This window comes from Diachasmimorpha longicaudata, chromosome 1, assembly GCF_034640455.1.
Source record: "Diachasmimorpha longicaudata isolate KC_UGA_2023 chromosome 1, iyDiaLong2, whole genome shotgun sequence".
Lineage (NCBI taxonomy): Eukaryota > Metazoa > Arthropoda > Insecta > Hymenoptera > Braconidae > Diachasmimorpha > Diachasmimorpha longicaudata.
Genome location: NC_087225.1, coordinates 9419066 through 9431942, shown reverse-complemented (window position 1 = coordinate 9431942; position 12877 = coordinate 9419066). Strand labels below are relative to the sequence as shown.

The window sequence follows — 12877 nt, the reverse complement described above, 5'->3', positions numbered from 1 at the left end:
TTGATTGTTGAATAATTTCTTGCTATCCCAAAAGATCAATTCACATAAAAATAGTAACCTCTTATTTATTTAGTCATTGAAAACCATAACTCATTTATCATTTTCACATCATGCATAAAGTAAAAAATCATCTTCACAATTCCTTTCCATCGAAAATAAAAAATGATGAACGCATTTAAAAATCAGTTACTCCTAAATCCATTAGTCTTAGAAGTATTTCCAAAATAACATTTCCTCAACCTAAAATCCTCTCATTACACAAAACCATCAACATCAGACCTTTTTACGTGCTGTACAGCACTTCTCAGATATACCGATACATCCCCCCGATCAAGATCCATAATTTCACACTGAAACTCCTCTTTAAACGCATTTTTCATAACCGGAATAACGTCATCAATCCCAACGTGAGCACAGAGTTCCCTAGATACACTCGTGACCCCTTTCCCCTCGATACCACAAGGCACAATATTGTCGAACCACTTCAAATCAGTATTGCAATTAAACCCCAGTCCATGGGTTGTGACATATCGACTCCCATGAATACCAATAGCACAGATTTTCTTATCACGAACCCAAACCCCAGTATCCGGTGATGTCTCCCCTTTAATTCCAAATTCAGCGCAAAGTCTTATGATCATTCTCTCGATCTGGCAGACGTACCATCTCATACTGGGCACGAAGTCCCTCAGATTAATAATCGGATAGACGACTAGTTGACCTGGCCCGTGAAATGTAATCAATCCCCCACGATTTGTCTTATAAAATTCAGCTCCCGTTGCTTTTAATTTCAATATCTCCTCGTCAGTATATCCCTTGTTGCGAATGCCCACGGTATAGACCGGATTGTGTTCTATCAGGATCAATGAGTGCCTCGGGTAATCGAGGGGAAGGTCAGGGTCATGATGATGCTTTGATAGTTGATTCTGCAGATGAACTCCTGATTGATAACACATTCGCCCTGCCCACAAAACTTTCACTAATTTCTTCGCCATTTTTATATAAAAAATCAAGTTCTATCCGATTTACTCTCTCCACGTGTCAATTTTCCTGGAGATTTGAGGATTTTGTAACGTTATGTTCCTTCTCCAGGGCTAATTCTTTCGCCTTCTTCTGGATCGTCAAATACAGAAGTAGTGAAACCTGCAATAGATTCAGGGATTCAATCAGTTTGCATACCGTTTTCCATTGGGATAAAGGGATTTGGAAGTCCTTACATAAGCGTCGGTGGCTGCATAAGTTTTCTGCTCCTCACTGAGTGGAAGAATGTGCCATTTACTTTTTCTAACTTTGTCATCCTTACTTATTTTCTTCTTTAATATGTAGGCGGTGAGACGCTCCAAGCTCCAACGACAGGATCTGTTGTAGACTTGGTTAGCTAGAGGACCACAATCTATGCAGTTGTTGTCTACTACTTGTTTCGCGGGGAATTCCTTGAAGTCTCGACCCAGTTTCCAGATGTCACTGATTACAATTGTAGCTTTAAAACATTTTCAGGTATACATGGAGACATTTATTTTGCATTTCTTTTGATGAAAAACCTTTTTAATTGATCCTTGACATAATTCGTCGTCATTCAATCTTGTAACTTGCAAATTTGTGGAAAAAGTTACAAGAAAGAAAACGAATAAAATAAAAAAGGTTACTTACTTTTTAATGTTGACTCCGACCAATTTAACCCTCGGATGTTTCAGTAAAATAGTCAGTCCCGCTGGCAATTTATCAAGCGAATGGATGTGCAGTAAATGGCAGGTATTCTCCGAAACACACAATTGTGCGAGTGCAGTTTTTCCAGAGCCCGTTTGAAAGCTGAAGGGCCACTCCAGATCGAATCCAATCGGTATGATTACTCCAGGATGTTGCTCAATCCTTTGTCTATTGAAAAAAAAAACATTCGAGCACAACCTCAAAACTATCAATTCTAAATATGAAAATGCTCTTACATAATTTGATCGCAGATCATTGCACAACCCTCGAAATCGGTGACATAGTATAATTTTCCTTTGAACACAATCTCTGGCAAGTCTTCTATTATGGGATCTTTATCCACCACTTCCTCCTTCAAAATTTCCTTTGAACAAAAGAGCATGATTAAGTTCATTTTATTAGTTCAAACAAAATTTATTTCTCTACCAATTCAGGGGAAACAAGTAAAATTAAGTGTTTGCAAATCTATTCACCTTTTTTAGATGCTCTGGGAGATGTTGAATCGATCTTCTCGTCACCCTACCCCCGATAACTTTGTTGCAAGTCTGGAAAATTAACTGAGTTGATTAGACCATTACGTGGAGAGGACTGAGATAATTTATGTTTACGTGAGTAGTCTAACCTCTTCCTTTACTCCAGTCGGTGGACTCATGACTCTGACGGCTTTCTGTATTAAATGTCGTTATTTACTCGAGTGCGCTGGGTTTTGATGGTATTATTCTTATTTTTATGATGTTTAAATGATAAATGGGGCAATCTTGGGATGATCAACTGTGTCGAAAAATTATTTAGAATTTGTTTCGATGTTTGTTGGCATTTCTCCGCGGATTTTCCCGCCCTAACGAGCGATAGTGCTGCTCCCTTTTTTTCGAGACTTTTTCAATCCTGCTTTCAAAAGAGGCGGGCGGGGGGCTCTTCCAGAATTTTATTGATTTGTTTATTTTTCAAATATACAGGCCATATAATTTTTTTAGCGATTAATCGGAGTTGCTCAGACAAATTGAACATCTCAAAAGATTTATGGGCACTTACATGAAAAAGTAGGTCACAATGAAAATTAATCCCCAGATTTTGGATAGATAATTGTTTTTTCGTTCGAGCTCAACTTTCCCGTTGAATGGATCTCGAGTGAAAGAAAATCGCGGGAAAGTTCTTTGTGTTTTTTCATACGCGAGGCATTGTCCAGACGAAATCAGATATTGACGAAAATGCATAGAAATTGTTGATCATTTTTACTAAAATCGAAATCCACGTAACGAAGCGAAATGACCCTCTGATTTCCTTCATTATCTATTAGGCAATCTACGAGTGCTTCTTTTCAAAAATACGAAAGCCGCTAATAACGCAGATGTACGTTTGCAACTGATGCGTATTAGAACGAAGTAAATGATTCGTATAACAAATGGCAATAAATTTAAAAAATATTCAGTTGTGAAATGGCCAGCTCTTCTAACTCGGAAAAATGAAGCTCACAATAAAAGATGATGAACTAAACAAGAAAAGGAAAACGTAATTAAGCAGTATTAATAAAAATAATAGCTTGAGTTTATCCAATTTTCGTTAAAACCGCAATAACGATACAGATCAATCAGAACAGTAATTCAGCATCGTGACCGAAAATCTAGTGAAAGTCTTCTTTTATTGCACAAAAAGATATAAAAAAATAAAACGAAAGTTTCACTCAGTTTTTCTCAATTATGAATTAGTTTATCAATGATTACTTCTTTAGTCAGTAATGCTAAGAGCCCCTGATAATGTAGATGCGCGGTTTCAACCGATGCGTATCGAAACGAAAGTAAATGATTAAACTGGAAATGAAACAAAAAATCTTCAGTTACAAATTGACGAACATGTTAGTCTAGTTTTTCCAATGCCAACGGACGCTTTTAATGGTCTCAGAATGGTTTCATTTCAATGAGAAAACGCAAGTCCCGCACAGATTGACCGTTAAACGCCGATGGCTCTTCCTTTCTTCCATGACTAGATCATGGGTTTCACTTTCTCAACGCAGGGATTTTTAAAGAACCATTTATGCGGCATATTTATCAAGTTAAATTCAGTAATAGCGCAGTGGTCACTAATTATCTACGCTTTCTTTTGCTCCCATTGGGAGGGTTTTTTTTTTATCCTGGGATTCAAAGTGACTTGGTTAATGAATCAACTGTCAGACAAGAAAAATTGAATGGTACATTAGAGCGAATCCTTTTGGGTGAAGTAGGTTGTATGGTTCAATTGTAGTTGAATACCTTAAGTTGGGGCTAAGCGAAACGACCTAATGACCTCTTCTTATTCATTAGGATCAACAGGTTAATGTACTGATAGCAAAATTTATTTTAATTGAGATGTTTTCTTCAAGAGACAAGTATTATTCAATTATATCTCGTTCAAATGAATAAGAACTTGAAAAAACCTATTCATACCTTATCATGGAAAATATCAGTCTCCCCCACGTGTTTCCATCCTCGTCTTCGGCTCGGAAGTCAACTTCACATATTGGGGGAGATGATCTATTTTCCGAGGCTCCATTTGCATTTTTAATTAGACTATTCTGACCTTTGTCTTTGACAAATTATTGTTTCTTAAGTCGCATCGTCTTTTCGATCTAGAAGGCATTTGACGTTTATTTAACTATTTTATCAGGATAAAATACTTTAATGACGTTCAGAATTTTTTCGAATGTCTCGCGATGAAGAATTGATTCTCTTGACCTATAAATTTTTCCTGAACAAGGAACGTGCGACAGTCAATAGTAGCAGTCAAACATAGTTGCAAAAAATTCAGGAAAATTTCGTAGAGAATCAACTACGCTATTGAAACAAAAATATCCAGTTAGTTCCCCATAAACTTGACCCAATTAAATCTCCCATTAAATCATCCTCCAGCATAATTCAATTCTCGTAAAGATAATGAGGATCATTCAATCGCATGAATGACGGCTAGAAGCCCTGACCCCCTCTACTATCACCACATCTGACCGTACGGGAGTATAAACACTGAAAAAAGGACGAAATGGAAACAACTAAGCGGAAACCTCCTATAACTTTCCAAGTAAGGATAGTAAGAAACTGTCGATTCGGCCCAGTCCAATCGCCACTCGTTGCCCGGGCTACCAAGATCGGCGAAGTCAAGTCGCAATCACTTTCTTCTGGTGCACCAGGGCGGCGAGTTGGTTTTATCAGTCATTGAAACTTTGTCATTCATTAGTTTTCATTAGAGATCTTAATGAAAAAAGATAAATGCGCATGAAAGATTGGAATATCCGGAGTCTTCCAGAAATGGATTTGGTGGATTAATTATTCTTTAAATAGATGTTGAAGGGTTTAGGTGATTAGTGAAGTGATAAAACAGGACTAGTTAATTCGAGAACAGGTAAGTTAAAAAAGATATTTCGGAGTTTTTTCAGTCGAGTTTTGAAATCAAGAATGAGTAGCTAATTTTTGTGAGAACTGTATTTTTAAAGGACAGAAGGTGTGGAAATATTTAAATGCATTAGTTTTTTGTAAAAAATGTAAACTATTAAATGCTCTAACATTGTTAGGTCTTGCAATATACCAATCAAAATTTAGGAGCTTATTACTTGATATGTCTAGTTGGTATTATGCATGTTTATCGTATCTATAGTCATCACCGTTTTTGTTTATTAATTATTCCATCATATACAGAGGGTGAGAAGCAGCACGAAGTTACTGTGAGACCAGTCTCGTAATATAAATTTTTGAAACTTTATCGTGCAGAATCCCTGGAGAAATAAAATGGACCTCTGTGGTGGACTACTCCTGATTTGTTTTATCTTCACTGGTATGGAAATATCAAGCGCTATGATGAGGAACGATCGTGCTGATCAGCCGGGTAAGTTTCAAGGCCTATTATTTTACAAAGTTGAAACGAATTTATCCTTCGTAACGATCTCGCGACCGAGTATCCTCATTCTTATCGAGGACCCTGTGACTCCAGGTGTCTTGGGTTTATCATTTCGGCGAAAAAATAATTGGCAAAATATATTTAGAAATTCGTAATGGTCATTTTTGGATTCGCGGAATAATATCGATAAATGACGGGTTCGCGGTAGCTATGCGACACACGAAGTTTTTAACTATACATAATAGTCATAAACAAAAAACTTGAGTCTGTATAGATGAGAAAGGGATGATTTTTTTACGGATCGCGTTGGTCATAGGGGGGAAATTATGACAGCCGCCATAGATAACTCGTCAGGTGACGCATTTACATGTCTAAAAATTACGGGAGAAGATGGAAAGTCATTGAGCAAAATTATCTCTATTCAAAATTCATAAGTCGAAATAGCTTCCGCGTGATCGCGGCGCGAGCGGTACAGATTGAATTTTTGAATGGTAGAGTGCGGTCGTCCCGCAGCTTCGCAGAGGCAACCAAGGGAGGTCCAACCCAGGCGGCTGTCCTTGGCGAAGACAACTGGGAGAATTTTCAATGGCAAACCAAGCAAGAGGGGATCGTGGCCCTGGCAGATTTCACTGCAGCTACTACATCCCAAACTGGGGTTCATTGGGCACTGGTGTGGAGGAGTGCTTGTCGAGCAGTCGTGGGTACTCACTGCTGCCCATTGTATTCATAAGTATGATATTTTTTTCTCTTTTTTTCAGGATTGATAAAGATACTTAAGAAGCCTCGAGAATGAAATTCAACAACTGAAATATAAGGGGACAGTTTGGGCTGTGAATTATCGGTAAAAACGATCTGACGACGATAAATAATTTCAAGAAATGTTCAAGTATACCAGGTGGAGTCGCCACCATGTTGAGAACCCCTTGTCTCCATCTTATAGCCAATTTCAATAATTAGTGACGCCCTTCAGAAAAATTATTTGAATAATTTATCATAAATATTCTTACTGAATGGATATTGAAAAAGACAAACTTAAACTGAGATAGTTTAATTGAATTTTCCTAGTGATCTCTTCAATCTTCCCATTGGAGCCCTCTGGACAGCAGTAGCTGGGGAGTGGGAACTTGACTCCGGAAACCGGGGATCAGCTAGAATTCCAATCGACCGAATATTCATTCACGAACAATTCAACAATTACATCCACGACATTGGTAACCGGTATCCGTAAAAATCCTCATTACGATAATTTTAAGAACAGAAATATTAATTTTACTGAAACAATAGCCCTGATGAAACTGAGCAGACCGGCTCCCCTTTCCAAGATCATCCGAACGATTTGTCTACCTCAAGCCGAAGAGAAAATATTGGGAACTAATTGCATTGCCTCTGGGTGGGGCAGATCTGGGCCCTCACCTTCACTCTCTAGTGCACTATTAGAATCGAGAATTCCATTGTTGAATATTGAGGAGTGCAAGAAAGCCTATGGAAGCACTGTCCTTCTCAAGAAGGGACATCTGTGTGCTGGTCATATTGATGGGTCTTCCGGAAGTTGCGTTGTACGTCAGTCTTCCTATTTGCTCATTCATTTATCTATTTATCATTCATTTATTTACTGATAAGACCACGTATGCAAATATTTATACAAGTATTTTAATCTGTTGATTATTCCATTTGATTTTCCTTTTGGAAAATCAAATTTACCTTAAAAAATAGGATAATGGCAACAATTGTTTGTTAATCCCAGGGAGATTCAGGAGGCCCTCTTCAGTGCCGCAGATCAGATGGGGTCTGGCAACTCGCGGGTATAACATCGTTTGGCTCGGGCTGCGCTCGTCCTGGCTTTCCCGACGTTTACACCAAAGTCCAGCACTACGTCGACTGGATAAAGAAAACCATAAAAAACAACGAGAACGACTTGAAATGAACTTCCTTTTTATGTAGTTATAGTTAGTAAAAATAAATTCAATTAATTTAATTTCATAAATAAAGTACATAAATAAGCAAGAAATAAGTGGTTGGAATTATTTTTTTAAGTTTATGTTGAATTTGATGTGTATTGAATTATTGTTTTGAATTTTCGCTGTGTTGAGAAATTACACAACAATGTTTAATAATGCCATGAGGGTCGATCGGTGTCGGTGGAAATTGAATGCATTCTATAATCATTGTTCCAGATAGTTACGCAAATCCTTCTCCGCAGGTAGATTTTCTGGGCAACCAGACCGTACCGAATAACAAGTTTTAGCCCTGTAACAACTTTTTGTCTTTACCATTCAAGGATAATATTCCAATCTATTGGCTACAAGCCTTGGGAACAGCTTCTTTTCATATAATTTACAAATTACTTGGTGAAGCGTCATTTCGTCATTGAACACCAGCCCCGGAAATTTATATCTGATTTTGCGATTAAATTCACATTCTCATACAAACGTCTCCGGGTTCTGCAACGCAAGGGCGATAAGTTATTGAAAGCATTATTAGATGTATCGATACGGAAACGCATAAGTGAGTCTACGGAGTATTAGTCGTGATTGTAGTCCCAGGTAACAAGCTTTGAAGCTTTTAGTGCGCTCAGTGAAATTTGATATTGAGAGCTTGATATTTCCTCGACGAATATCAATCTTTGAAGTTTTTATTTATGCGATGATTGTGAATAATTTTATTGATGTAGAAAAATTTATCCGATGCGAAATTCTGGAGTGAATGTTAATGATTGCCCGTGGTGTTACCAACAATGAACTCCATCCTGTCGTTTATCCTCGCGAAGACAACTTAGTCGCGAAAATACGGAAGATTTTATCTTATTATTACAAATAAAACATTAGTAATTGAGAAAAGCCATCACTGGGTGTGACTAACTCCCATTCGTTTTGCGCAATTACACGCTTACCCCATATCTATTTTATGAACCCGTCAAATCCCTGATGAACACGCACTTAAACCACATATCGTTAACCGTATAATGTTTATTAACGAGTGAATATGAACAGTATTGTAGAGCGCTATGGAGATGAGCGCTTGTTAATCCGTAGCATTAGTTGATTAAAGACCGGAGAAAGAGGGACTCCTGGGATGTAGGTGGGAGCGTCATTCGTATTAAATATGTTAAGGATATTCAAGTAATTCAGGTTTTTCTTCAGGAAAAAGTCAATTCAAACGTCAAAACCATTTTTCACAACCACATTTAATATCTGGAAAAAAATTGGAAATAAACCCAAAACTTAATTATATTCAGAATCGGTTTTATTTTGAGTTTAATTATCGTTTTGGTTTTATCGGAAAATTAATAAAATGGGAATGTTGAATAGAATTTGTATTTGCAGGGATTTTTTTTATTGACGCTTCAATTTTATTAATTCTTCATTGATTTTGGCGAATGGCAAATGTATTCATAAAAAGTCACTTACAAAAAATTTACTGTAGTAATTTTTTAAGCAAAATTCACTTTTCAGTTAATTTTTGAACGGCAATCCAAGTCTACAAAATAATAGCTAAATACAATGTAAATAGACTAGACCCGCGCAAGATGAGTTCGCGCAAGGGTACGTCAGTATCGTCTCGAATAGATCAAAATTCATCCCTCAAAATCAACGAGTAATTTCATTGGATTACCATAGACTCAATTTTCTTTTAAGTTTCAATTTCAAATCATGAAAATTCGATTGAAAAAAATATCGGAATTCAATTGTCGGATCCTCGAAGTTTTCCTTAAAAAAATATTGACCGACGGTGCAGGGCATTATCCACCAACCTACGTCCCTATTTTCAAACCAAACAGTGGGTGGAGGTTGCACATAGCCCGATGAGGGAGAGTCCGTTGTATTGTGAGGCGTTACACTGACATCAGTAGCACACTTTCATCTCACCGAGGAAAGTGAACAACTTCCATGTACTATTCAATCACATCCTAATAAAGATAAAGTATCGAAATACTCATCGTGATTGAGTGGATGCTGATTGAGATTTTTCCATTTATTTTATCGATCTGTTGGAGTTACTCTACCAAAAAGTGTTGAGACGGAAATAGATGAGTGAAGAAGCCACCTTAAAATTCGGTTCAGCGTTACAACAGATCCGAATTTTTTTATCGAATTACCTTGGAAATTTCGTCACAAAATGTGAGATATAAATTTAATTAATTTTATACTGAATCATCCCCTGCATCTTTTGTCATTGATAATTTTTTATTTGTTTTTGAACATGCTGTGACATGAAATGTTCATTTTGTTCACGTTTAATTGACCTTAAAATCTCCCTTTCACGAACTGAGCATTAGTTTTATTAATGAATTTTTAATTTGTTTCACGTCACAAGTGCATGCTGGCTATTCATGCCGCCCAATCGCCGTCAGTTTACCATCGATCGTTGCCTTCTTCGGGGTGCAACTCCGACTTTTATAAATATCAGAATTATTCTTGCGTTTGGATTTTTAGACGTCGAGGTGTTACAGTTAATTCTATTCCCCCTATTTTTGTTGGTTGAGTCAATGAGAGAAAGATAATAAATAGTTTTGTTTGATGCTGGGAAGGATGAAGATGCTTGGAAATGAAAGTGTAAATTTATATGAGGGAATTTCTCGGTGGAGGATTGGACAAAGGAGACCGCCCACGTGGCGTTTTAGCGGAATATTAATTCAGGTCGTTGGGGTGCGAGCTGTAGTTGGGGAATTGAATTGTCTTCGACAGGGAGCCATTCACTTGGAAGTCGAAAAATTGAAGTCGATTTTGAACGGAGATTCGTGGATAGATTGCACGAAATCTCAGGGTATTTCAGGAAAGAGCTCAGTTATGAAACAATTTAATAACAAATATGGTGGAAAAAATTAAATAAAAAAGCTTAGCAAATTCGTTACGATGTTGTTGGATTTCTATTTAATTTTTTAGTCGTTCTTAATTGTTTCTACTGAAGAGTTCCGGAAAACATTCAATAAAAAAGGCAATGAAATCAGAGCTTTGTATGTAATTTATGTTAAAGAGATATTTTCGATACAGCGTTTAGTCCACAAGATTTTTTGTTTAATTTTCGTAATGAGAGAAAACAAACATAGGATGAAAAAACTTGAAAAAGTTACGCGTAGAAAAAAGCTGCTGAATTTATTATTTTTCCACTGAAGAATTCCCTCCGATTGACTTTACTTTACTAAAATTTTCAATTCAATTGATTCAAAATTACCAGAAAGTATAATTGAAAATCAACCTGATTGTTTAGTAAAAAAATGAAGCGTTATCTCACCATTCCTTCCAGAATGGAGACAGAGTCAATCACTCTGGCTCCCCAGACCATCCACGTGGGTCCAATCGTGCACCCCATCTCAAATGAAACAATATCCATTGTGATTCCATTGTCAGCACAATTGGCAACAGTGGCACGTGTCCAGACAATTGAGTCCGCCGAAGTGATTCCTGAAAAATCAGAGACAACTCCAGAGCTCCAGCCGATGGTCTCAGTGGAAGTGAGCCTGTCTCCCGCAACCTCAGGAACCACTGAAACCAAGCCAGACCTGGCTACCGCCCTTCAGAAGGCAGACAAAACCAAGGGCTGTCCCTTTCCCACGTGCTCGCGATATGGACGAGCCTTCTCAAGGGCTCACGACCTAAAACGTCATATCGCGAGGCATGAAACGAGGAAGGAGAGACTGTGTGAGCCGATGCAAACGGATGTCCGCACGTGCGGTCAATGCGGAGAAAGCTTCATCAATGATATTGTTCTTCAACGGCACATGAAGATTCATGTCAAGGCTGGGGAGGAGGGAGGTACTGATGCGAAGGTCTATCCATGCCACTTGTGCAAAAAGAAGTATACACAGTTCAGTAAACTTCGGGCACATGTGACGACTCATGATAAGGTAATTGAGTCTTTTCGCTTTTTTTCGATTTTTTCATTAGATTCACTCTAGGATTTCCTAGACAATTTTTCATTCATTGTTTCATGAATAATTCAACAAGATTTAAAACAAAACTTTCCTATAACATACATAATTTTTTCTCCACCTTTGAAATAATCGATTTCACTGGAATAAACTCTTATTTCTGATTTTTTTCGGCGATGATAATTCTTCACATTTTAATACGAAGCAAGCGATCACCTGACAGATTACTTGTTGCTTTTCCAGAAATCCTCCGACAACATGTGTGCATTATGCGGTGTCAAATGTGAAACTGAAGAGAACCTAGAGACACACATGAAGGACCACACAACGAGCATCCTCGAGGCGCAAGAAGCCCTCGAATCCACAGTGGATCCGGCCCCTGTGAAGATGGAAGAGGACGATGACGACGATTTCCTTCTAGAGGAGATGCTACTCATCAACAAGGGTCCTCGCCTACCCCCAAAGACGGAATCCACAACCACGTCGGACGGAAAAATCCGCTGTGACTATTGCGCGAAGACCTTCAAAACCAAATGGACCCTGAGCTCTCACGTAGCTGCTCACGAGGGCCGCTTTCAGTTTGGATGTTCCAGGTGTGGAAAAAAATTCGTTAGGAAGAGCCACTACGACGGTCATGTGCGCTCTCATGAAGCAGCTAGGCCCTATGTTTGTGAGCAATGCGGAAAGACATTCAAAGAACTCAAACATCGACGTGAACACACGAAACGAAAACATCCGAGCAATCGAAATGACGTACAAAACCTTCTAGACAGCATCAGTGCTTATGTGGCTGAAGAATCCTCAATGGAACAGACTAAATTCACACTTCTTATGCCTGTGAACTTTCCCGCATAAATAGTCCCTTTCTAAATCGTCGGAGGGATCGATAACAACTGGATTTCATCAATAAATTACCGGGTAAATAAATGCTAAATTTTTATTTAAAAACTTCATGGGGAAAAATCGTTTTGCCCCATGAAAGATTATACGTTAATGAGCGGACATTTACGACTGCAAGTAATATAAAAAGACGTTTAAAGCTAAATCGCCGAATTTACCCCAAAATACAAAATCACTTGGGAAATTAAAATTATGTGTAAAATCGTTCGAGTAGCATCAGTGTTATGAGGCTGAAAAATCCTCAATGGACGAAACAAAATTCGCGCTTCTCATCTCCGTAAATCTTTTCGCGTAAATATACCCTCCCTAAATCATCACATCGATCGATATCGACTGGATTTTGCGAACAAATTCTGGTGTAAATAATTGGGAGCCTGTTATTTACGAACGTCAAGAAGAAAATCGCCTTCTTTGATGGAAGAATACAGTTTGCGCGGGGTATGCGCTAATTTCGACAAAACTCAAACATCATACTGAACACATGAAACTAAAACATCGGAGCAATCAAAGTGACGTGCAAAAATTTGCGAACAAAGACAG

At 38.0% G+C, this 12877-nt stretch overlaps 4 protein-coding genes across 7 annotated transcripts; 2 read left to right on the top strand and 2 right to left on the bottom strand.

Annotated features, from left to right (window-relative positions):
* Positions 1-49: 49 nt before the first annotated feature.
* LOC135164498 (octanoyl-[acyl-carrier-protein]:protein N-octanoyltransferase LIPT2, mitochondrial) lies at positions 50-995 on the bottom strand. The gene has a single exon (XM_064124946.1). The coding sequence runs from the start codon at positions 993-995 to the stop codon at positions 255-257; it is 741 nt and encodes a 246-aa protein (XP_063981016.1). The 3' UTR covers positions 50-254.
* Positions 996-1002: 7 nt separating this feature from the next.
* LOC135164436 (3'-5' exonuclease) lies at positions 1003-2536 on the bottom strand. The gene is made up of 6 exons (XM_064124831.1): positions 2330-2536; positions 2181-2252; positions 1944-2071; positions 1651-1875; positions 1218-1464; positions 1003-1143 (listed from the first exon to the last, which is right to left on the bottom strand). Exons 1-6 carry the CDS (start codon positions 2357-2359, stop codon positions 1042-1044), a joined length of 804 nt encoding a protein of 267 aa, XP_063980901.1. The 5' UTR covers positions 2360-2536; the 3' UTR covers positions 1003-1041.
* LOC135162366 (zinc finger protein 502-like) lies at positions 1682-12292 on the top strand. Of its 4 annotated transcripts, XM_064120784.1 has the most exons (4): positions 1682-1840; positions 2190-2315; positions 10813-11413; positions 11681-12292. In XM_064120784.1, the coding sequence occupies exons 2-4, from the start codon at positions 2308-2310 to the stop codon at positions 12290-12292; spliced, it is 1221 nt and encodes a 406-aa protein (XP_063976854.1). In that variant the 5' UTR covers positions 1682-1840; positions 2190-2307. The 4 variants fall into 4 exon arrangements, with proteins under 4 accessions (XP_063976854.1, XP_063976937.1, XP_063977021.1 ...); XM_064120867.1 differs by lacking the exon at positions 1682-1840 and having other exon boundaries at positions 2186-2315; XM_064120951.1 differs by lacking the exons at positions 1682-1840; positions 2190-2315 and adding an exon at positions 9399-9686.
* On the top strand, positions 5425-7594 carry LOC135163936 (chymotrypsin-like elastase family member 2A). The gene is made up of 5 exons (XM_064123874.1): positions 5425-5556; positions 6064-6298; positions 6634-6779; positions 6853-7124; positions 7313-7594. Exons 1-5 carry the CDS (start codon positions 5460-5462, stop codon positions 7490-7492), a joined length of 930 nt encoding a protein of 309 aa, XP_063979944.1. The 5' UTR covers positions 5425-5459; the 3' UTR covers positions 7493-7594.
* Positions 12293-12877: the final 585 nt, after the last annotated feature.

Bases quoted from the DNA above. Each gene is read 5' to 3' on its own strand.
- LOC135164498 (XM_064124946.1), bottom strand. From the start codon at position 995: ATGGCGAAGAAATTAGTGAAAGTTTTGTGGGCAGGGCGAATGTGTTAT.
- LOC135163936 (XM_064123874.1), top strand. From the start codon at position 5,460: ATGGACCTCTGTGGTGGACTACTCCTGATTTGTTTTATCTTCACTGGT. The intron at 5,557-6,063 runs GTAAGTTTCAAG...TTTGAATGGTAG, and splicing joins CGATCGTGCTGATCAGCCGG to AGTGCGGTCGTCCCGCAGCT. The intron at 6,299-6,633 runs GTATGATATTTT...GAATTTTCCTAG, and splicing joins GCTGCCCATTGTATTCATAA to TGATCTCTTCAATCTTCCCA.
- LOC135164436 (XM_064124831.1), bottom strand. From the start codon at position 2,359: ATGAGTCCACCGACTGGAGTAAAGGAAGAG. The intron at 2,072-2,180 runs GTGAATAGATTT...TTTTGTTCAAAG, and splicing joins TCCCAGAGCATCTAAAAAAG to GAAATTTTGAAGGAGGAAGT. The intron at 1,876-1,943 runs GTAAGAGCATTT...TTTTTTCAATAG, and splicing joins ATGATCTGCGATCAAATTAT to ACAAAGGATTGAGCAACATC.
- LOC135162366 (XM_064120784.1), top strand. The intron at 11,414-11,680 runs GTAATTGAGTCT...TTGCTTTTCCAG, and splicing joins ATGTGACGACTCATGATAAG to AAATCCTCCGACAACATGTG.